The sequence below is a fragment of the Onthophagus taurus genome, chromosome 5, assembly GCF_036711975.1.
Source record: "Onthophagus taurus isolate NC chromosome 5, IU_Otau_3.0, whole genome shotgun sequence".
Taxonomy (NCBI): domain Eukaryota; kingdom Metazoa; phylum Arthropoda; class Insecta; order Coleoptera; family Scarabaeidae; genus Onthophagus; species Onthophagus taurus.
Window position 1 is genome coordinate 3,542,592 of NC_091970.1, and position 21,934 is coordinate 3,564,525.

The window sequence follows — 21,934 nt, forward strand, 5'->3', positions numbered from 1 at the left end:
AATTTAATTTCCCACTGAACAGTATATCATAAACATAACATAAACATGAACATATTGAATGACATATACCGTATGTCATTCAATATCTGTCAAGGTATATCATCATTTAATGTTTTTATCGATAAATATTATCATAATTATTTAAAATATCACTCAAATCGATTTTTTTAATAGATATTGTCGACATTTTCACCAGATGGCGCCATTTACGGGTATAAAAATCAAGATTTTTGAGGTTATCTCAACAATTATCGTATTTATCAAAACGTGTTCCTAATAAAATTTCCTCCGATTTCGATTTTAAAGGAATTATCTCAATTAATTAAAGCGCTGTATAGGTATAATATGAATCGTGTAAATCGGACTTGATTCAAAAAGTTGTTCCAATAAAAAAATCTTTTTTTCTAAAAGTTGTTTAAAATTAAATTCTAAAACGATTTTCTAATGAAAAAAATCGATATCTCAATTAACTGTCGCTGTGTGATATAAAAAAATTATTTTTTAAGGGTATGTTTTTAATTAATGATTAAATCAAAAAAATTTATTAATAAGAATTGTTTAGAATTAAAACAGCAATAATTTTTCTTAATAACATTTTTTCCTATCTTTCAAATATAATTTCCCACTGAACAGTACAGTAGTCCAGTACTATGTCTTATAGAGATTATCTCAACAATTATCGTTTTTATCAAAAAAATTTTGTAATAAAAGTTATTAAAAGCTATATTCTAAAACAAATTTATTAATGAAAAAAATCGATACTCGGTTAGGTATCGCGGTATGTATTTTTGAGGTTATGCTTTTAATTATTGATTTAATCATAAGCCGAACGGGTTTAGCTGAACGTCTTTAATGACGGCCAAACCCAAATGTGTCTAATTCAAAGTCTAATGTTAGTTTTAAAATTAACATTAGAACTAACACTAGACCTAGGACTAGAAAGTTTCGGGTTTAGCCGTGCGTCTTCAGGGTAACTAACGTCATCTCTTGCTCGACGACAATTGCGTATGACTGTGTAAGCTCGTGTACTGGAAAGTTAAAGGGAATAATAATTTTCATTTAGTTGAATGATTAATGAGGTTTTTGAAATATCGTTTACTTTATAATAAAACTGAACGGTGTTGAAACGCGAATGCGATTTAAAGTGGAAAGAGAAAGGTTTTAGCAGTTTCAATTTGAGAGCGCGCGAGGTTTTATTAATTAAAACAATTCGAATCGTACGAATACTTGAAAGTCCTGAATCCAATCCAAATCGGACTCGGCGTTAAATTTAATTTTAGACCTATTTCGAAAGCTGAATAATCTCGATCCAGACCTCCCCCCATTTACACGAAGAACTAACTTTTCATCCCTAAAATCGTAATAACAACGCATTATCAACGTGATAATTCCGCTTTTACTATCCGAAAATTGACTCAAAGCACATTTCATTTCTCACTATATCTAATAAAAACGATACAAAAGCATTTTCATGTTATGATTAAAATTTTGATGCGAAAAAGAAAAAAGGTAGCAAAAACGTCGAGTTGGAATTACTTTTTTTCTATTTTTATTTTAAAAAAAATTGGTTTATTCTACAACGAACCTCGCGGAAATCCGGATGAAACAAAAATAACGGGGAAGTAATAAAATATTTACATAAAAAAGCCGACCTAAAAGCTTTTTCTTCCTTTACTTGAAATCATGAACAACGCGAAGAAACTAATTAATTACAATTAAAAGCGATCGATTTCAACACCTTAAAGGGGGCGAATTTGATCGATTCGAAGCACGTACAAACCGAACCTGCTTCAAATTCTACACGTTCGAAATTAATTTAGTTAACCCATTACACTTCGTTACCCATCAACGACCCAAAATCTAACCTGTTTAATCAGTTCGAAATTTCATTACCCCCTCAAACTGACCGCAAAAAACGTTTTGATATCCCCAATTTAACCGATCGATAAATAATCGAATTCAAAGAAACTTTTAACTTGATTCCAGTGATAATTAGAGAACCGTTTCGTTTCGGTGGGATTCTGAAAGGTGAAGGTGCCGAAACGAGGGGTGGGTGGGTTTAAAGGTGGCAACGGAAACGTCGGCTGCAACCCCATTAATTATAAACGGAAATTGCAGAGGTATTTCTTCCGGTTCCAATCCAAGCTTTCGACGGAATACGAGAGTGTTGAAAATTTTGTTTTGAACTGAAATCGCGTGATAATAAAGCAGAGGATTTCGACGAAATATGTTGAAAATAAATTTTGTTGAGGTGTATGTGCCCTACTATTCAGTGGGAAATTAAATTTGAACGATAGAGGAAAATTATATTAAGGAAAATCATTGCTGATGTAATTCTAAACATGTCTTATTGATAACATTTTTTGATTTAATCAATAATTAAAGACATAACCTCAAAAAATCTTAATTTTTGTAACTGAAAAAAAGCACCATCTGGCGAAGATAAAAAAAATGTCGATAAAAAAGCTATTTTATGAATTACACATACCATACTGTTCAGAGGAAATTCAAATTATCCTCAATAAATAATCGAAACTTTAAAATCCATACACATCTACATACCTACAACAAATCTAAATTGAAAAGTTAAAAATTGCACTTTTCGCCAGCGAGAATTCTCGTCGGGTTAATTCTTTAAAAGCCGCAAGAAAAAGTTATGTCGAAAGTCGCGTTAAACTTTCAACATCCCTCTTTTTAAATCCCCCATTCTTATTTCTTATTTTTTGGGGTCGTTGCGTTTCCAAACCGGTTACTTTTTCGTTTCTGAATCGAAACTCTTCAAGTAATCTCCGCAACTAAATGGTTAAATATTAAAGAATCGCGGTCTCGAGTTATCGCTGCATGTTCCCGGACTTTCCGGACTGGGAACTTTGTAGGGGAGAATTACGAGAAGGTCAAAGTTGTAACGCAGTTTGAACTAATTAGAGAGGCGGAACTTGAATTTCTATTTTTAATGAATGCCGTTTCTTTTTTAGATTTATCGAAAAGATCCGTGCGAGTTTTGTTTGTGTCTTGATGGGGAGATGTTTTGTTGGTGGCAGGATTGTCCCCCGACGTTAGAGGGACCTTGCAGGGAAAGAAGCGCTTTTAGTGCTTGTTGTGAGTATTCTAGATATTAATTAATTGTTGAGTAAAATTTTTGTTTTAGTAAATGGGGTGAAATCGAATGAAATTTTGGACAAAAATATTGAAACTAAAACTAAGAAACCAACAACAATTAACCCCCCATCAACAACCACGATTATTAATAACACTGAGTTAACTTCGAAATCTCCGGGTTATGAAGCTACAACGGATGCTTCACCATCGATTATTATTTCAACTTTAAAAGTTGTGCCGCAAACTTGTGTCGTTATGGGTAAGGTTTGATTTTTTTAATTTAATGATGTACTCGATTTGATTGGGTGTGATTTAGGTCGTGAATACAAGATCGGGGACAAGTTACCGCATGACACCGGGAACTGTGTGGAGTGTATTTGTGGCGCGGCCGGACAAGTAACGTGCTCCCCAAACCAATGTTCACCAGTTGGTGATGACATCAATGATTATCGACCACCAGGGCCCAGAACTTCCCTCTCTGATATGTTTTAATCTTATCACTTACATCAAACCAACCAAAATTTTAGTTAAAAATCTTAGAGAATGATTATTATCATTAAAAACATATCTTGGCCTATGTTAATACACCCAAATCCAATAACATATTTAAATTATAAGCGAAATGATGTGAGAAATAATGACTATAATAAAAATACCGAATAGATTACGTATTTAGCATAGCATCAAAAAAACCACAATAATATTATATCAGAGGATTCCAAAGAAAACGTTTCAACATGACCGATGACACTGCGGATAATAAATAACAAGTAGAGAAGGAACGATCATGTTAAATAAGCGATTATTAATCGACGTTTTATAGCAATTTTTACATTTAAATGAAAAAGTGTAAGTCAGACCAATCAGAAATTATTTAAAAAATAATATTGCTATTTGACTACTTAATACTTAAGTGTAAATGTAAAATGTAAAATAAGTAGATCGTTAAATTGTTTCAAGTGTCAAAATAGAATTACATATTAGAAATTTGTTTCTCATTGTTAATCCTCCCCAAAATAAGGCGATAAATCAAATATTAATAATTTTATAAAAAACATTGTAGCGCCATCTATTTTTTAATAGCGAAAGTTAACACGATATAACCTAAAAACCTTAGAAAATTATTTACTAAATTACAATAAATTAATAAACCAGCTCTAACCTGCTAAAAGTAAGTATTTACACTTCTACTATATTTGTTTATTTATTTCCAAATTCACTCAAATCTTTATTTACATCACCCCACACAATTTATCCTAATCTGTGAATTAAATCAACATTCCATTAAATTTGTTTTTGAATAATTTTTCTATATTAAGAACTTAATTGCGTAAAGTGGTCGTAATCAATGACTCCGCATATTCTTCTTATCTCAAAGCGTTTTAAGTGCAAAGTTTAATCGAGTACCAATTACAGTTAAAATCTTACCTCGTCTGGATCAAGTTCACTCCAACTCCGCCCAACATGTCGACCATCGATGGAAATACGGTACTTGCAAGATCCCTAAAAGAACAAGTAAGTTTTTAACCGTCATTTTCAAATTAAACCCAATAATTAACCGAAAAAACAAATTTAAGGTTACTTTCAATTTGACATTACCAACATAAAGTAGCGCCATCTATTATAATTTAATTAAATTTTATTATACAAATTCAAACTAAATTAATTTTAATTATTTTCTTGCAGGGAATCGAATATGTTTTTGGTATCGTCGGATTCCCCGTAATCGAATTTGGAATGGCATGCCAAACTGAGGGCTTAAACTACATCGGAATGCGAAACGAACAAGCTGCTTGTTACGCAGCTCAAGCAATTGGTTATTTAACTGGAAAACCCGGTGTATGTCTCGTTGTTTCCGGGCCAGGACTTCTCCATACGTATGGTGGGATGGCAAACGCCCAAATTAATTGTTGGCCTTTATTGGTAATCGGAGGTTCAGCTCCGCAAGATCACGAAGGAATCGGAGGATTTCAAGAGTGTAATCAAGTTGAATTATCACGCCCTTATTGTAAATACTCAGCTCGCCCACCGAGTGTTGGTTTAATCCCAATGCATGTTGAAAAAGCGATTCGATACACAATGTATGGCCGACCCGGAGTTGCTTACATTGATTTACCCGGAAATATGCTAAGTTTACAAGTTGAAGAGGAAAAGATTCCACGTCAATACCTCGTTGGGGATGTTCCAATAATCCACCCCCAACCAAGTTTGATTAAAAAAGCTGTTGACGTCTTAATCCAAGCAAAACGCCCCTTAATCATCACCGGAAAAGGAGCTGCATATGCTAACGCTAACATCGAATGCACTTCACTTGTAAATTACACAAATTTACCATTTTTACCATCCCCAATGGGTAAAGGGGTAGTCCCCGATGTCCATAAAAACAGCGTTGCATCCGCTAGATCAACAGCTTTACAAAAAGCGGACGTCGTTTTGTTATTAGGAGCAAGATTAAATTGGATCTTGCATTTTGGTCGCCCACCAAGGTTCGACCCAAACGTAAAAGTCATCCAAATCGATATTTGCGCCGAAGAACTCAACAACAGTGTCAAATCGGAAGTTGCAATCCAAGCCGATTTAAAACCGAGCGTTTTGATGCTTTTAGAAGAGGTACAAAAAAGGAGGTTTGTTTTCGATGGAAAATCTGACTGGTGGACACTTTTAAACGAGAAATGCGAAGCGAATCGAAAAGCTGTGCAATCAATGATTGATATCATTGAACCCCCATTGAATTATTACACCGTTTTTCACCACTTACAAGAAGCCATTCCAGATAACAGTATTATTGTTAGTGAAGGAGCGAATACTATGGATATTGGGAGGAGTATTTTATTAAATAACCTTCCAAGACATCGATTAGATGCGGGTACTTTTGGGACTATGGGGGTAAAAACAAATTTATTATGAATCTATTAATATTGTATTGATTTTCTCATTCATTTTAGGTTGGTTTAGGTTTCGCAATCGCAGCAGCTTTATATTGCCGCGATTACGCCCCCAAGAAACGCGTAATTTGCGTCGAAGGCGACTCGGCTTTCGGTTTTTCCGGGATGGAAATCGAAACTATGTTCCGGCACAAACTCCCGATCGTTTTGGTTATCGTTAATAACTCCGGAATTTACAACGGAGTCCCCAAAGATGTTTACAGCGAAATTCGCGAAATGGATAAACCATCGAGGAGGTAAATTAATTTCAATTTTTTAATAAAATTAATTAAATTAATTCATTTTTTAGCGTCCCACCAACCATTTTAACAACCGTAACTCGATACGAAACGATGATGAATATGTTTGAAAAGAAGGGACACTTAGTCACTACGATTCCAGAACTTAAACAAGCTGTTAAAGATAGTCTTGCGGTTCAAGATGGGCCTAGTATGATTAATGTTATTATTAATCCTTCAGCTGATAGGAAACCGCAAGCTTTTAATTGGTTAACTGAGTCGAAATTGTAAAGGAATTGTGTATAAATTCTCAAATTAGGTTATGATGGTTAAAGTGGGGTTATGTTGTAACATTTTGTTGTGTCAAATGGGTTGCCTATCCACCAATTTTTTTAAAAATTATTATTAAATAATAACTTTATAATTATATTTTAAAAGATTTAATAAATAGGGATTTTAACAAAAAAAAATCGTTTGTTAAGGTAATACATTTTATGTTATCCTAGGATTCATAAATAAAGTAGTGAATGTTTTCCGGGGGGTTAATAAAGGATGGTTTAGATTTGTAGGGTAGCGTGTTAAGAATGCAAAAGGGAAGGAAAGGGACAAGACTGCGTGGAATTATCGATGCAATGTTTTCATGCAAGTCTCCGTCTGGTCATTGAACCATTGAACTATTTTAAAGATCAATTTCCCCTTTATTTATAGATCAAAAAAATAATTAATAAGAAATTAATTCATAACGACTCTTTTCCTCAAACACAAAGAGAAAAAAAACAGTTTTTGAAACATCCAAACTACCAGAAATTTCCCCATTCACACGTGCATTGTGTATTGTTTAACGAGAACCAGGATGTAAAGGTTTTAATTACTTGAAAACAACCCTTTCCTATTTTGCTAAAGCATGATTAAAACTGTGAAGCAGCAATTTTAATCAGAACGAAAAAAATCCTTTTTTCTTTTAAACAAAAAATAATAAAAACGTGGATATTTAATCCGTTAATATCCCGAGTTTGCGCCGTTTTGGAAGCCCCCCCTCAAATGGTGGAGCTTTTCTTATCGAACCGAAAGCTCTGCAGTCGGTTAACGTGGCTTGCGCGCACAGCATGTACTACTCAAATCACAACAAAAGCTCTATGAAGTAACACGAAATCAACCCCCCCATTTGGTGGAGAAATCGCGCGCGCAACAACAAGTTCTTCCGTTTTTACTATTATTTTTATTTATTTTTTTAAAGGTGCCAAAACCACCAAAAACATCTTCAACCACAAGAAAAACCAGGTAAATTAAATACTAAGTCATTTCCAAGAATACTATTATTACCTTTCCCATTTATTTGTCACGTATGTAAATAGTTTGTTCGATATGTTCGATACTATTTCCGTAAAAAGATTTTAAATTTCTCTTTTAGATTCAATAATGCCACAAAGCCCGATGGTAAATCCTTTAATGAAGCCGTTTGTGGTGCTCGCTTTGCCGGGAATGTACCTATTTTACAAGTATAACCAGTATAAAAGAAAACGAAAAGAGAATGCTCGAAGAAGATTGACTGAACGCGAACTACAACATTTAAACAACAAAATCGTGAGTTAATGAACATAAATTTGATGTCATTTTTTTTAAATTTCATATCAAAACGCGAAAATATTAATTAAATTAAAAAAAAATATTACTTACCCAAAGTGGGAAAGGAAACGATGCCTGAAAAATAAATAAACAATTAATAATCAATAAATTAAGAGGAAAAGAATAGTTGTAAAAAAAACCATGTCAAAATTTGCCATAAATTAATACCAACTTAAAAAAAATTAAATCGAAAAATCTAAGACGCACTTTGTTGCACGCGTCTAGTGTTGCTTCTAGTTTTACACTAGCACTGTTACTATATGGAACCAACACTATACCTAGAACTAGAATCATTTCATTAGGGTTTAGCCATCTTTAGAGACGTGCGGCTAAACTCTAATGATTTTAGTTCTAGGTATAGTAAATTTTATAGTTCTGGTTTTACACTAGCACTGTTACTATGTATAACTAACAATATACCTAGAACCAACGAGATATACCAACGCAAATGAATTACTTACGTAACAACAACCAAAGAGGAATCGATCCCTCAAAAATAAACACAATTAAACACTTAATAATCACTAAAATAACGAAAAAAATTTGTTGCAAAAGAAATGTCAAAAAGTTTGACATAATTTATTACCAACTTTAAAAAAAAAATCAAGAAAATCTAACATAAATAAAAATGAAATTATGAATTTAATTGTTAATTTTGAATTGGGATTGTTATTAACTTCTAATTATTGATTTCCAGTAATAAATCCAAATATTAAAATTTTCAATCATTAGGGCATTATTAAATATTTAGTTGAAGCTAGAATTACTTTGAAAAATAATTTTAAGTCGGCGAAAATGAATTACTTACGTAATAACAACCAAAAAGGAATCGATCCGTAAAAAATAAACACTTAATAATCACTAAATTAACGAAAAAATAATAAATCAAATTAATTGTAAAAGGACGCCAAAAAATTTGACATAAATTACTACCAACCTAAAAAGATGTAAGCTGGAAATATATGATTTGAATAAAATTATGAATTTAATTATTAATTTTGAATAGAAATTGTTGTTAATATGTTAATTATTAATTTCAAACGTGATAAACCTCATTATTGAAAGTTTTAATCATAACCACACAAATTTTTTGATATTTAACAAATAGACTACCAACTTAAAAGTTTTGTTTACCTTCAATTATATGTATAATAAAAACCTTTTTTAATTTTAAAACTTTGAAATTGCGATTTCATATAATTATTCCAAAACTCTTGATACTATTCTTTTATATTAACCAAAATTCACGAGCAATTCCACGTAATTTCGTTATTTTTTGAAAAAAAAACAAAAAAAGATAAAATTTTTTACATTTCTTAATGCAATTTCTAAGATACTCAACACAATAATTGTAAAAAGAACCTCCTAACACAACAGAAGGATCTAAACCCGCAGGGTTTGTGAAAAGAAATCTCAAAATCGTGCTTCGTACTCGTTAAGGGGACTTACAAGGGTGTTGAAAATAAAATTTTCACCAACAAATTCTTTTTTTACCCGAATCTAGGATAGTACATCTTGTGTTGAGCTTTTTGAATATTTAACACGCCCAGGGAATTCGTGGGGGCTAAAATTTACAGTTGTTGCGCAGTTTTAGTGATAATAGTCGAGATGATTTAAGCTGCACTTCGCTTAAAAGGCAATTTTAGGTGTTTTAGGAGTTAGCAAAAATATTTTTTCGTAAAATAAGGTTATTTATGATTCGTTTCGAAATAGAACAGCAATCAAAATGTAAATTACCTAGTTTTACGACACAAAAAGAATTATACAATGATAGTTAATCATATATTTTGTATGGGGGATTAAAAATAAAGAAAAAGTAGTTCGAAAAAACGATCGATACGTCAAAAGTAACCGTGAACAGTGTTCACACGAGGGGGGTTCTCGCGTAATTGTCGACTTTTATCGTTGGGCAATTACTAAATTGGATTTAACCGGGTGGTAAGAACAGCTTTTTCTACTGAAAGCTAACAGGAAAAATTGCTCGTGTTGTTGACATAATTCGATTTGATTAACTTTGATAAGAAATCAATTTTTATGATTACTTCTTTTAGAATGTCGTGCTAAAAAAATTATTTTAATATCACAAATTTACAAAAAATAAATAAATAAAAAACATTAAGAAGTCATCTTCACAACTTTTTTTTCATCTACACCTTCCAAAGCACAAATAGCCAATTGTTCCCTTTCGTACATCAACAATAAAGCTTGTTCTAATAAAAGAAGTTCAGTTCGGGATAAAACAGGTACTCCGTAATTATGAACAACACCTCCTCTCCCCACTTGAAGTGTAGACGTTAAATACGAACTCGTTTGGAAAATATTACTTCTTATATGTCCGACCATATTCGAATTTTGATCACCTAAAAGTCCTAAAGCTATCGCGGTGATGCTTCTATTGATGGCGAAGGCTTTTGCCATTGATTCTGAATCGTGCTTGAACGATTTTATCGGTTTTAAAACATCCCCTGTTTCTCCTACATTTCGGTACTTTTTAATCAGTAAAACTTCATCGGGGGAAGTCGTCGCTAATGGGGTTGCTCTTGAAAAAATTGGGACGAGACAATCTAAATCAGGCCCTCCACATACCGGTACATTAATTCCTGCCGGATCTAATTTGTAATAATCAGCTAATAATGAATTTAATTTCACCTAAAAAAAAATGAAATGTTGAGGTTATGTTGTATTGTCAGACTTTTAAGGCTTCTAAGAGAAGAATTTGTGTTTAATTGGATTCCTTTTAGAATACTTAGCTTTTAGAGCTTCTTTTTCTTTGATTTTACATGTATTTTTGAGTATTTTATGCATATTTTTTAAATAAATTGATGTGAATGTTGTTTGAGGTTATGTCAATTTGACATTCTGATGTATGACCAAGGTTTATAGAACATAAGGTTACCTCATTCCCTATGCCTCTGTAGTATCGATTATTACCCCGCAAATTGACGTCACTGGTTCGATACAGTCAGAATAAAAGATAGCCTATACATGTGCCTATACGTGACAACACGATGCGAGGTTTAAATATTTTATATAGACTGTACCACAGTATAGGTGGTGTTGTGTTGTTCATAGAACCAGCTACGTCACTGACCCACCTTGCCTCTCAGAGGAGGAGAATCGGTATTGGGTAACCTTATGTTCTATAGACCTTGATGTATGACATCAAAAACATAACCTCAAATTAGAATTTTTTTTAAATTTATTTTACTTGGTGAACCGCAACGGATCCGATAATTCTTCCTGGGTGATACCAATGAGTTTTCTTATAAATCGCGGATACTAACGGTACCATATAAGAAACTGGGTTAACACAAACATAAATAATCGATTTTGAAGCATACATAGTACAAATACGGGCTAATCTGATAACTCTTTCATATTCCCGGTGAAATTGTGCTTCCGGCGTAGCTTCCTGATCTCTTTGTTTTTCCAACCCCATTAATATCACAATTTCAGATTTCTAAAAATAAAAATTAAAAACATAATTTGTTATGTCGTTATTAAGTTATGAAATAATGAATAATTACTTTAACCGCTTTTTCAACATCATGATCCGTATAACCACAAATCATCGTTCTTGTATCCATCGAATCTAAATCGGCAGCAATTCCGGGGGCTTTTTCGCCGACTAAATACAAATGCGAAACAAGAGGGTTTTGCTTTAAGAGGAACGACAAGTATTCGCCGGAAGGATTGTCAACTCCCAACACCGAAACGCTGACCGCTTTCTGCTTAAACTTTTCCATTGCGACTAGTTTCGTTACTTCTTCCGTCTTTTTATCCGAAACCGACGATTTTGATGTCGTGTAACATCTTGAAACGGTTTTAAGAAAACGGTTTTTAGATAAATTCCACATTTTTTCGACATCCACGAAGATTTTGCCTTTTATTATGAGGATTTTAATTAATTATAATAATTTTCAAAACCCTTTAAATTGACGTTTTAGAAATGTCAAAAGAAATTTGTTGCCAACCTAATTAATTATTTATAAATTTAATTTTTTTCTAATTATTTAAATAACACGCATTAAAAAAAGATAAATAAAGTATAGATCGCTTTTAGGGTGTTGGTTTTTTGGGTGTGGTTCAAACCTCCAACAACAACCACGCGAAAGAATCGTTAACCATTAACCAAGTGAGGTTATTACTCATTACAATTTTAGGATCAATAAACTAAAAACAAAGTGGAAATAATAACTTTATTGCTTAATCTAATAATAAATAATCCCTCCAAGTTCTTACAAAGCACCTCTTCCATATGGAATATCTTTGTTTGTTCTTAAATAATATGAGCCTGATGAGTAACTAAAATCAATAAAAACATTGATTTGGTTGTTTCTGTACTCTGATAACTTACTTCGGATTCGCGTTAAAACCCATGTAGGCTATTATTTCTTCGTTACAATCCCTGTGGGTACTCCCCCATGTACATTTAATAGCCGGAAAATTCTCCGGGGATTTTACTGACTCGGAAAAATAATGATAAGCTTTTTGGTGACTACAAGCAACTAAAAATAGAAAATTAAACCGAAAACAATTAAAAAATAAAAAAACCCACTGGCATTCATCAACTTGTGCTTCTTGGCAAGATCTCGATGCCAACAACCAGGTTGGAAATATGTTCCACCATTTGGATAAAAGTCAACATGTCCAATTGGATAAAGGATACCAAAGTTCCCACCATCCGTGTGTATAATATCAACGAAATCTGCATCTTTCTTGCTTAATTTGTTATTACCTTAAAAAATCAAAAAATAATTGAATAAAATCAGCTAAATTTTAAATTAATTACCTTGAAATCCTGGAAAAGCTGGATCTAACCCGGTTATTCTTGGTAATCTGAGAATATTTTTTAAAAATCGGGATGAATAAGCAGCTACATGAGCTCCTAAACTAAACCCGATTATATGCAAATTTTCTTGATTAATTTCCTGTTTGATATAAGTCAAAATAAAAGTAGCAAGAACTTTTCCAGCAATTTTAGTATTTTCCACTGCATGCAAATACCAAGGAAACGTAGCTAACTCAGACCAATCCATTAAAATAACATTAAAAATCTCCGATCTTGATAAATATGCTAAAAAAATTAAAGATTTATTGATTATATTTAATAAAATAAGTTAGTTATACCATCTCTTATAACTTCCGCACTCCCTATAGGAGGTGCTTCTAAAAATCCGTGAATATAAATGATTGTAGGTGCATTCTTAACCAAATTGAGTGGTCTTGAGCCTATTTCCGATTGAAAAATTTTTAACGGGGCATTTCCTTTTATATAGATGTTAAAGTTGATGTCTGTTGAGGATATTTTACAACAACCATAACATAATCCTTTTGGGGTTGAATGAGCTTTTAATCCTTCTCCTTCTACAACAAACAAAAAGTGAGGTTATGTGAATAATTAATTTAACAAAAAACTGTTGTGTATTATAAATGTTATTAAAAAAATTAATTTGTAATCGAGATTACTTTATGTTATTAAAGGTTTTTATTTAAAAAGAAAATTATATTTAAGCTAAATTATTTAATAATTTTATTTTCGGTTGGTAATCGTGAAGTAAACATAAAGATAGTTTCGGTAATAATTAAATAAATTTGTGATTTTAGGCGAGTTTAAGTGGATTTTAATATGTTTTCAACGTATTAAATCGTATTAAAATAATGGGAGGTAATATTTATAAATTAATTTTAATTTTTATAAAAAAATGGTTTTTTTGAGGTTATGTCAAAAATGTTTATTAAAATATTTGTTATAAAATTATTATTAATCGTGATTATTTATGTTAGAGATTATTATGAATTTAATTAATTTCGTATTTGGAACATCCAAAAGTTTTAACTTATACATAAAAGAGAATTTTGTAATTTTGAGGTTATGTAAAAAAGGTAGCTGTAATGAATTGAACATTTTTAAAGTTACTTTCATAATAAGCGTTTCATTACATTATTACGATATTTAATTCAATCTTTTCTCCCGTTTCACGCTTATTATCATCGGCAACAGGAATAATAATGTATTATTATTGTATTAATAACACTTTTTATGCAGATAAAAAGGAACAAAATTGAAACGTGCATGACTATCGCTTTTAGTGTACACCTTGGCATACATTTCTTCTTTTAAATTTAAAAAAATAAAATGAGAAGAGAATTTACGCTAAATTAGAATCAAGCTATTCGTCAATATATAACAAAGATTATCGTTAAACCGAAGATGGAAAAAGAATCCACCTTGTACTTGTGACCTACACACCAGAACCAGTAAGATTCAATGTCGTTACCTTTGACCAAGGTCCAAGTTGGAACCTCTGAGATGTTGTTGATCTTGTAAAATGTGGAGTGAAATTTAACCTTGATTTTTAAAGTTATAAACCGTAAAATAGACGCGGAAACGTTTTCAATTTGAGGTAACTCATGAATTTTGGAAACGAAACGTTTAGGGTTAATCAACTACATCATGAAATTGTTGTCTCTTAGGAAATGGAAAATGCTCAACAGGTGCCACGGCGTTTAATTGAGTTTAAAACCTAATTAATATGGAATCAGATTAGGTTTTGCCACGGCACGGAAGTGCATTCTTCCCTGTTTCCGACACAGATAAGCTTAAAACTGAAAATAAACTAAACTAGGTAGTTGTTTTAGCTCGAATTTGTCTTTGTTTTAATTTAAGGAAAACAATTTAATAATAACTCACTCTTTTTTGGGGTAACCCGGTTTGTTTGTCAACTAATTTTTGAAAGAATTATTTTTAAATAGACATAAATAATATTTAATTAATACTATTAAATAAACTTGACATTTAAAATTTAAAATATTCATTAGAAATAATTTTAAAAGACCTCTAACAAGACGTTAATTAATCTTTGGGAAGACAAACTTGCATTATTTATTAACAAACTCGCGCTGAAAATACACAATATACATAACAATTACGTACAACAAACAATATCCAAATCCTTGAAGGAAATATTTTACATCTAACAATAAACTCACCGCTCTCAAAAACAAATTGATCCCCACAAGAATTAATCGATGCTTCTCTTCGGTTATTATTTATGGTTAATTTAATTGGTAAATTTAATAAAGGCACGTTTATAGTGACGTTTAAAACTGTTTTATTATTATTTGAATCAATATTATTATTACTAACTAATTTTGCACTAAACGGAATCGGGACGACATTTAAAGGCCTTAAAAGGAACAACCCGAAAACAACTTTTAATTGGAACGTTAATAAAAGAATTTTTAGCACGTTATCAATTCTTAATAGTTTAATAAACATTTTTGGTTTGAAGTAGCGAGACGGAGTCGTGATGAATAAAAAGCTATCCTTGTAAATAACTTTATATATATACCGTGGAGGTTTCAAGTTCACAATCAATATATTCGAGAATTATTTTAAGTCACAAAAAAATAAATAATTAAGCAATAAAATGTAATTTACCTTTTTATCTTGTTATTTTCTATACTTTACGGAAAAAACTATACTTACACAAAAATAAATTAATTTTTTTCCCAATTGCACCATAAAGTAAAAACTGGTTTTTGTGTTAGTCATAATTCTTTTTTGGTCTCTTTCAGGATAAATTACTAAGTAAATTGGAGGAAAGTGAACCAGAATTAGCAACATGTCAAGAGGAAGAGGTGAGATATTTAAATAAAATTAATTTTCATTTTTAACCTCACTTTTTTTTCATTAATTTGAATCTGTCAAAGTTGTGGCGTTGCCATGGTGATTTCTTTGAGTTCTTAGAAAAACGTATCAAAGCAAAACGTTAATTATTGATTAATTTTATTAATTATCGTAAAATGAATCGTTTTAACTTGAAATTAATATAAAATCTTTTAATAAGGTAAGAATAATGATTAATCTTTTTTATTTGAAGTTGAGGTTAGGTTATAATTGACAAACGTTGCGTTGCCATGGAGATTTCCTTACAGAAAACATTTTTTTAAGTTATGTCATATTAAGTCGTTTTAGATTTTTTAATAATTCCAGATTTTTAAAAATTACTACGGATTTAAGATTGTTTTGTTTTAAAATGCATTTTTGTGTGTAATTTTAGCAAAGAGATTTACTAGAAAATCAAACACGATCTCATCACATCATTGTGGAGACTCGATATCTTCTGAATAACTCCTTATTACGTAATATCTGTGCAATTTTATATCTATCTGAGTGTTTAATATAATGCCAAGGTCTTTTACTTTACCCGTAGCTTCGATAGCAATACAGCTAAGGTTACAATGCATATTAAGAGGATCATCAACAATGTCAACTAGAATATTAAATTAATAATCAAACTTTTTGCACAATTAGTACGATTGATTTTGTGAAAGAACGCCTAATTTCAAAAATTATTTACTTTTTATCAATCATAAATGATTTTTTAACCTCACATTTTCTTTCAATCAACAATTTCGATTCTGTCAAATTAAATTTGTTTGTTTCAAAGTTACCCAACCTTACGTTACCATGGCAATTTCGTTTTATACTTCAAAATTTCGTGTCAAATTTTTTTTGGGTTTATGTTTTTTATCTTTTCTAATAAGCTTTATTTTAGGCCTTATTTTTCTTATAATAATACTAATTTATTTATAATTTTATTGATTGCAGTGCGTAATTTGCATCCATGCGAAAGCAACGATGCAAACAGCCCCATGCGGACACCAAGTCGTCTGTCGGAAATGTTTCGTAAAAACGATTCAAATCGCCGTTTCGCAACGTTTATTACCTCTTCGTTGTGTTATATGCAGAGCAAAAATATTAAGACTTAAGGTAAATCGTTTTTTTTGATTAAAGTTTTTGTTTGTTCAAAGTTTTTATTTAGAAGGAGTTAAAGCACAAAGAAAACTTTCCGAGTTGATGCTTTTAATGAAAAAAAATCTTTAAAACAAAGTTTTCCATTCATGAAAGTTCTACGGGGTGTTACACAATTGATTTTTTTATTTTTTTGGGTTTTTACGAGGTCGAGAATAAATGTCAAGATCTTAATTTTAATTAGAAACACTTCCGAAAATAAAAACCTTGAAATTTGAAACTAAAATTCGGTTCGATTTAATGTTTTAAATCAAAATCCCCGTGAACGGGATTTATAACAATTTATGATCCCCTTGGGTTTCGCTCTATTTATGTTACCGATTTGGGTCAATTTTCCCGGTTGAAACATCAATTAATTATTATTTTGTTTAATACAATGTTTGTGAGGTTAAATTAATTTTAATTTTTTTCAAGACTGGGCCATTAATTCCATCTTCCGTAAGCGGTTACTCTGTGAATTCTCGGACATCCTCTGTTCCACAATCGGATAGTTTATACAGCGTGAGCAGCGGAGGCTCCTCCATCTCTTCGACGTCTTGTTCTTCCGATGGGAAAGGTCTAACTTGTTGTGGCGGGACTGGTCATTGCATGGGGGCTTACCCACGGCAACCAACGGGGGCTTTAAGGAAATCGCAGCAACACGCGATGAAAATTAAGTTGCAAGAGTATAACAATAAGAATGCTGTTAACAGGTTACCTCCAATTAAAGAGTTACCGGCTTCGAGTCCGAGTCACAGTATAGCGCCTGCCTCTACAAGAATAAGGTTAGTAAAGACAAAATATTTTATTGTTTTTCTTGGTCTTTTTGCACTTCCTCAAAACGTCTCTTCGTTAGATTTAATTTACATTTTATCAAGGATCCCAAAACGCGAACTTACATGAATATAAATGTAAGTAGTACAAAGAAAAAGGAGATCTTGAACGTTATAAGATGGAAATTTATTTAAATTTGTAACCTAACCCAACCCAAATAAGCATTCAGGTTATGTGTAAAAAAATTATTTTTTTTTAATTTAAAGATGTGCCCAAAAAATTGTAACTCAACTAGAAACGGTTGCTAAAAATGGGTACAAATACAAAAAGTTGCCCCAAGAAGAAGAGCCGCAACAAGAAGAATACTGTGTGGAAGATAAAAAACGTTGGAACGAAAAAATTTGGAAACAGAGGCAAAGAAGCGAAGAACGAGATGATAACAAAAAGAATGAGTTGACTGAGAAAGTGATGGAAATGAAACAAAAAGGGTTTGAATTAAAAGGTTGCTTAAAAGAGGAGAAAACCAAAAAAATCAATGAGCATAAAATGTAAAAGAACAAATTGAGGTTATGGTTAAAAATTTCCTTATGGTATAATTTATTTTTTTTATAAAGCCAAAGTCAATTAGGTTAAAAAAGAAGAATTAATAGCATATCTACCTTGAGAAATCAAACTTAAAAGATAATAACGAGCAATAACGTAGAAACAATCTGATTCGGATTTAAAATGGGAAATATATTATATCATTTTGGAAAGGATTTTGTGCGAAACGAAACAATTGTTAAAGTTGACTGCTTTTATTAGATTTTAACTGAAAGTACGGAAAATATCTTAAAATATCTTCATAAAATTATTTATTAGTTTACTGTTATTTGTGCCAAACTTCATCTTTGTTGGTAAAACAAAATCATTTCATTCACATCGAAGAAAAAGCGTCCAATTAAAAAAAGCAACTAATAATACAATAATTTAAAGAAATGTAACTTATAATCAAATATCGTGCGTACAAAAGAAAATAATTTGTCAAATTCAAAAATATTGAAAACGTCATTAAAAGTGTCATAACAAACGTCATTGAAAACGTCATCAAAATATAATGAAAAAATATAACCTCGAGTTTCGTTAGAAATAAATAGTCAATAAAACTGGTTGTAGGTTGTTAAACTTATCTTAAAGGTAAGAGTTGAATTTATATGTTTATTTATTTATTATCAAGTTGTTTAAAAAAATTTAAATTTGGCGCGATATGAAACTAAAACAAGAAGTGCCAACATCAAAAAAAATAATTACTAAAATGAAATGTCAACATTAAATTTGATAATAAATAAATAATCTTTTTAAAACACTAAAATATTATTGAAACATTATTTTAGTAGTGCTAATAACATATCTTTGCTTCAACCAAAAAATTTACGGTGAAAAATAAAAGAAAACCTCAGTGGCAATAATAATCTACTTCAAGTTTTAAATTTTAAGCATAAAACGTACCGAAATGAATTAAAACGAGAACAAAACTGAATTTTAAATAAAGGTAACGTTTAATAAAAAAAATTTTATTGATTAATGTAGAAAATATTACTTAAGTGAAAAAAGAAGTTAGGTTATGATTGCGTTTAGGTAAATTAAATAAAAATGTGAGGATATATATTTAATAATACGATTAATAGGAGGAAAAACTGTTGTGCAATACACTTATGATTAAAATAAATATTAATAAAATACAAGTTTCAAATAAAATTAGTTTTTTTTTATTGATGATGTAGGCAACCCAAATGACACAACTCAAACCTGTCATTTATAATTATTATAGCAATAAATTATAATTTTTAAGCAACCGATCCCACAATATTCTTGCATTGTTGATATCTTAATCTGAAATGTTCCGGCCAAGCTCCTCCACATCCGTATCCTCCCAAAACATGTATTGAGGCGTAATCATCGCAGTTAATAACACCATCGTTGTTACAATCCTAAAATTTAATTATTATTAGAATTATTGTTATGAATTCGCTTTAGATTAAGTTATAAGTAATATATATATAACTGACAACAAAAATATCGTTAATGATACATCAGTATTGAATAGGTTCTTTACTAAATCTGAAGAATGAACGACGTAAAATGGTTACTAAATTAAAAAGAAAGCCATGGCATTCCCCGACGGATAAATACCGTTTTCAGGGGACATATTGGAACAGCCAGACATGGAAACAAACGTGGAAAATTTAAATGACGCTGTAGTCACAGCTATAACAGAAAATCAGGAAAAATGCTGCCCTAAAACACAGAATGACGAAAAAATTAGTTAACTGGACTACTGATGCAGGAGAGAAGAACCAAGAGAAGAACAACCAGAAATGAAGAGATCAGAGAAATGGACAAACAAGTATTTAAATTTTAGATCTAGCTATCTCGAAGTTATCTAAATTTAGTTACACTACATCTAGAACTAGAAAGTTTCGAGTTTAGCCGTGCGTCTTCAGACAATAGAGAAGATAAAGAAGACAATAGAGATTGTATCGAAAGTTTTGTACATACTATAGTACAAGATTTTCGATACAATTGTGTTGATGACAGTTTTCCAAGCATTTCAAGAATGCAGAGTCGATTGTCCCCCAAATTGTTCATCACAGTCCTGGAGAGTGCATTTAAACAACTTGATGGGACCCAAAAAGGCATAAACATAGATGACAAATACCTAAGCAATTTGCGCTACTTCGGATAGCTTTAGAGAGATGAATCTGATGCTGAACGACTTACAGGAACTGGAATATCAACGTGGAGAAATCGAATTTATGGTGGAGATATCTTCAAGAGTGATATTCCTATATATTTGAAAAGAAAGGCTTTCAATCAATACAAGCTTCCTGTTATGACATACAGCTCCAAAACTTTAATATTAACGGTGGTATTACGATAAAGTAATTAATTAATTATATTTATTACCTGTTGATATTTTAACATATAACCTTGCACGGATAGCGCAGAACAATAAGTGTCTAAAGCGCAATTTTTGTACGCCGTTGGTGATGTTGGGGATTCATTATTAACGGTGTATTTTCCACCATCGGACCAATACGGCCAGGTTAATCTAAATGGGCCACAAACGTCTCCTGAACAAGAACTTGTTACGTTACAACCGGATATTCCCTCACAGATGCATCCCAAACAGGATTGAGTAACGGGCAGGTTCTCGTAACTTTGCGAAGTAACTCCTAAAAGAGAAATTAAATTATTAATGTTATTTATAATATAAATAAATATGAATTTTTCGTAATTGAAATGAGTTGACGTTGACACTATATTATTAGTGCCAATTTCAAAAAAAAATTTTATTTTAATTTTAATAAAAAATTTATTTTTTTTTAATTTAATTTAATTATTTATTTAAGTTTAAGTTTATAACAATAAATTACAAAAAAATGATTAAATGAATCATTTGGAAATTTCCAGTTTAAATCAAAATTATTTATAGATTTTTTTTAAGACAAGTTTTTTAAGATTTAATTTACATTCTTTTAAGAAGTTTATTTGCATATTTAAATTGTTTATTGTATTTAAATTTGCGGTTTTTTGGATTAGGTGTACAAAATAAATTAGCATTAATGTTTTGTGTCGTTGTTGAAATCGTGATCGAAAAATCTTGAAAATAACAAAGTGATACGAAAAGGATCTTGCAACATTACGTAATTAATTATAATAAAAGAGATAATAACAACAAAGGTCGAAATAATTAGTGAAAAAATCAAGGATTTTAATTTTTATTGCAATATTTAACTTAACCTAATTTGACAGTTAGATAACCTCAAAATTTAGAATTATTTGAATGATTTTAAAGTTGAATAAAGAATTAGCTTTTATGGGCACCTTCGTTTTCAAAATATGATTCACGATGATCTCACCTCTTTATTCTGAATTTACAAGAAGGATATTTGCCCAAGGTGATTCAAAAATACCAGGTAAGTTCGTCAAAGGTCATAAATTGGAAAATAATTCTTCCAAACTGGTCTTTATCATTGACCTTTTAACTTTTTTTTAGATTAACTTAATACATTCTTGGATTCCAATTTTAGGTGCTAAAAACTTACCGATTATAAGAATCGTCGCCAAACAAACAATTTGAGTATACATTTTTTCCTCGAAGTAGATTGAAACGCACAACACCACCGGCAGTGTAAAGAATCACTATGAAATTGTTGCCAGTTTCTTTCACTTTATATACTGGACGAGAAAGCCGGAGAAATATCGTTGAAATCTCCCACCAAGAACCATTTATGGGGAGTTTATAATCTTATTATTTTATGTGAATTGTTTTGAACTCAACCTTGACCCTTTCGATTTTGTTTAAATATTCGAAACCAAAAAATGAATCACTTCCCTTAAATTAATATTGTTATTGATGTTAAATAAAGGTGTTAAATAAGCTAAATTTAGCGATTTAGTAATTATTGTTGTATCCTGTATTGTATCCT

General features: G+C 31.0%; 6 protein-coding genes and 3 long non-coding RNA genes across 12 annotated transcripts in view; 5 read left to right on the forward strand and 4 right to left on the reverse strand.

The window, feature by feature from the left end:
- The window catches only part of LOC111426372 (kielin/chordin-like protein), a 30,411-nt gene extending 26,325 nt beyond the window's left edge, over positions 1-4,086 (forward strand). The window contains exons 3-5 of the mRNA XM_023060863.2: positions 2,976-3,099; positions 3,149-3,358; positions 3,416-4,086. Coding sequence (XP_022916631.2) covers positions 2,976-3,099; positions 3,149-3,358; positions 3,416-3,591 — 510 coding nt within the window. The 3' untranslated portion in view covers positions 3,592-4,086. The remainder of the gene's footprint in view (positions 1-2,975; positions 3,100-3,148; positions 3,359-3,415) is intronic.
- The window catches only part of LOC111426374 (uncharacterized), a 29,055-nt gene extending 24,440 nt beyond the window's left edge, over positions 1-4,615 (reverse strand). For all 3 annotated transcript variants that reach the window (XR_002707822.2, XR_002707823.2, XR_002707821.2), the window contains exon 1: positions 4,528-4,615. This is a non-coding gene — a long non-coding RNA (uncharacterized lncRNA). The remainder of the gene's footprint in view (positions 1-4,527) is intronic.
- LOC111426368 (2-hydroxyacyl-CoA lyase) lies at positions 4,530-6,741 on the forward strand. Its single transcript, XM_023060858.2, has 4 exons — positions 4,530-4,614; positions 4,786-5,985; positions 6,045-6,280; positions 6,334-6,741. Exons 1-4 carry the CDS (start codon positions 4,564-4,566, stop codon positions 6,551-6,553), a joined length of 1,707 nt encoding a protein of 568 aa, XP_022916626.1. The 5' UTR covers positions 4,530-4,563; the 3' UTR covers positions 6,554-6,741.
- Positions 6,742-7,342: 601 nt separating this feature from the next.
- Positions 7,343-19,199, forward strand: LOC111426137 (uncharacterized). The gene is made up of 6 exons (XM_023060513.2): positions 7,343-7,543; positions 7,674-7,846; positions 15,470-15,532; positions 16,506-16,667; positions 17,124-17,473; positions 17,729-19,199. Exons 2-6 carry the CDS (start codon positions 7,682-7,684, stop codon positions 18,012-18,014), a joined length of 1,026 nt encoding a protein of 341 aa, XP_022916281.1. The 5' UTR covers positions 7,343-7,543; positions 7,674-7,681; the 3' UTR covers positions 18,015-19,199.
- On the reverse strand, positions 9,944-11,842 carry LOC111426136 (malate dehydrogenase, mitochondrial-like). The gene is made up of 3 exons (XM_023060512.2): positions 11,416-11,842; positions 11,097-11,348; positions 9,944-10,537 (listed from the first exon to the last, which is right to left on the reverse strand). The coding sequence occupies exons 1-3, from the start codon at positions 11,743-11,745 to the stop codon at positions 10,004-10,006; spliced, it is 1,116 nt and encodes a 371-aa protein (XP_022916280.2). The 5' UTR covers positions 11,746-11,842; the 3' UTR covers positions 9,944-10,003.
- LOC111426135 (endothelial lipase-like) lies at positions 12,074-15,186 on the reverse strand. 2 transcript variants are annotated; one of them, XM_071195920.1, is made up of 6 exons: positions 14,882-15,186; positions 13,019-13,252; positions 12,681-12,965; positions 12,447-12,626; positions 12,246-12,396; positions 12,074-12,193 (listed from the first exon to the last, which is right to left on the reverse strand). In XM_071195920.1, exons 1-6 carry the CDS (start codon positions 15,168-15,170, stop codon positions 12,127-12,129), a joined length of 1,206 nt encoding a protein of 401 aa, XP_071052021.1. In that variant the 5' UTR covers positions 15,171-15,186; the 3' UTR covers positions 12,074-12,126. The 2 variants fall into 2 exon arrangements, with proteins under 2 accessions (XP_071052021.1, XP_022916279.1); XM_023060511.2 differs by having other exon boundaries at positions 13,019-13,255; positions 14,882-15,185.
- LOC139429776 (uncharacterized) lies at positions 13,252-14,998 on the forward strand. Its single transcript, XR_011640360.1, has 2 exons — positions 13,252-13,556; positions 13,938-14,998. It is a non-coding gene; the product is annotated as an uncharacterized lncRNA (long non-coding RNA).
- On the reverse strand, positions 19,188-21,784 carry LOC111426138 (lysozyme-like). The gene is made up of 3 exons (XM_023060514.2): positions 21,551-21,784; positions 20,409-20,677; positions 19,188-19,432 (listed from the first exon to the last, which is right to left on the reverse strand). The coding sequence occupies exons 1-3, from the start codon at positions 21,591-21,593 to the stop codon at positions 19,289-19,291; spliced, it is 456 nt and encodes a 151-aa protein (XP_022916282.2). The 5' UTR covers positions 21,594-21,784; the 3' UTR covers positions 19,188-19,288.
- On the forward strand, positions 20,792-21,891 carry LOC111426139 (uncharacterized). The gene is made up of 2 exons (XR_002707786.2): positions 20,792-21,421; positions 21,502-21,891. It is a non-coding gene; the product is annotated as an uncharacterized lncRNA (long non-coding RNA).
- The last annotated feature ends 43 nt before the right edge of the window (positions 21,892-21,934 follow it).

Coding starts and splice junctions, on each gene's coding strand:
- LOC111426368 (XM_023060858.2), top strand. CDS start 4,564: ATGTCGACCATCGATGGAAATACGGTACTTGCAAGATCCCTAAAAGAA. Junction 4,615..4,785: donor CAAGATCCCTAAAAGAACAA/GTAAGTTTTTAA, acceptor ATTTTCTTGCAG/GGAATCGAATATGTTTTTGG. Junction 6,281..6,333: donor ATGGATAAACCATCGAGGAG/GTAAATTAATTT, acceptor TTCATTTTTTAG/CGTCCCACCAACCATTTTAA.
- LOC111426137 (XM_023060513.2), top strand. CDS start 7,682: ATGCCACAAAGCCCGATGGTAAATCCTTTAATGAAGCCGTTTGTGGTG. Junction 7,847..15,469: donor AACATTTAAACAACAAAATC/GTGAGTTAATGA, acceptor GGTCTCTTTCAG/GATAAATTACTAAGTAAATT. Junction 17,474..17,728: donor CCTGCCTCTACAAGAATAAG/GTTAGTAAAGAC, acceptor TTTAATTTAAAG/ATGTGCCCAAAAAATTGTAA.
- LOC111426136 (XM_023060512.2), bottom strand. CDS start 11,745: ATGTGGAATTTATCTAAAAACCGTTTTCTTAAAACCGTTTCAAGATGT. Junction 11,349..11,415: donor ATGTTGAAAAAGCGGTTAAA/GTAATTATTCAT, acceptor TTTTATTTTTAG/AAATCTGAAATTGTGATATT. Junction 10,538..11,096: donor GATCCGTTGCGGTTCACCAA/GTAAAATAAATT, acceptor ATTTTTTTTTAG/GTGAAATTAAATTCATTATT.
- LOC111426135 (XM_023060511.2), bottom strand. CDS start 15,170: ATGTTTATTAAACTATTAAGAATTGATAACGTGCTAAAAATTCTTTTA. Junction 13,256..14,881: donor TCAATTTGTTTTTGAGAGCG/GTGAGTTTATTG, acceptor TGTTTGTTGTAG/AAGGAGAAGGATTAAAAGCT. Junction 12,194..12,245: donor GGTTTTAACGCGAATCCGAA/GTAAGTTATCAG, acceptor TATTGATTTTAG/TTACTCATCAGGCTCATATT.
- LOC111426138 (XM_023060514.2), bottom strand. CDS start 21,593: ATGTATACTCAAATTGTTTGTTTGGCGACGATTCTTATAATCG. Junction 20,678..21,550: donor GGCGACGATTCTTATAATCG/GTAAGTTTTTAG, acceptor TTTCTCTTTTAG/GAGTTACTTCGCAAAGTTAC. Junction 19,433..20,408: donor ATATGTTAAAATATCAACAG/GTAATAAATATA, acceptor ATTAAATTTTAG/GATTGTAACAACGATGGTGT.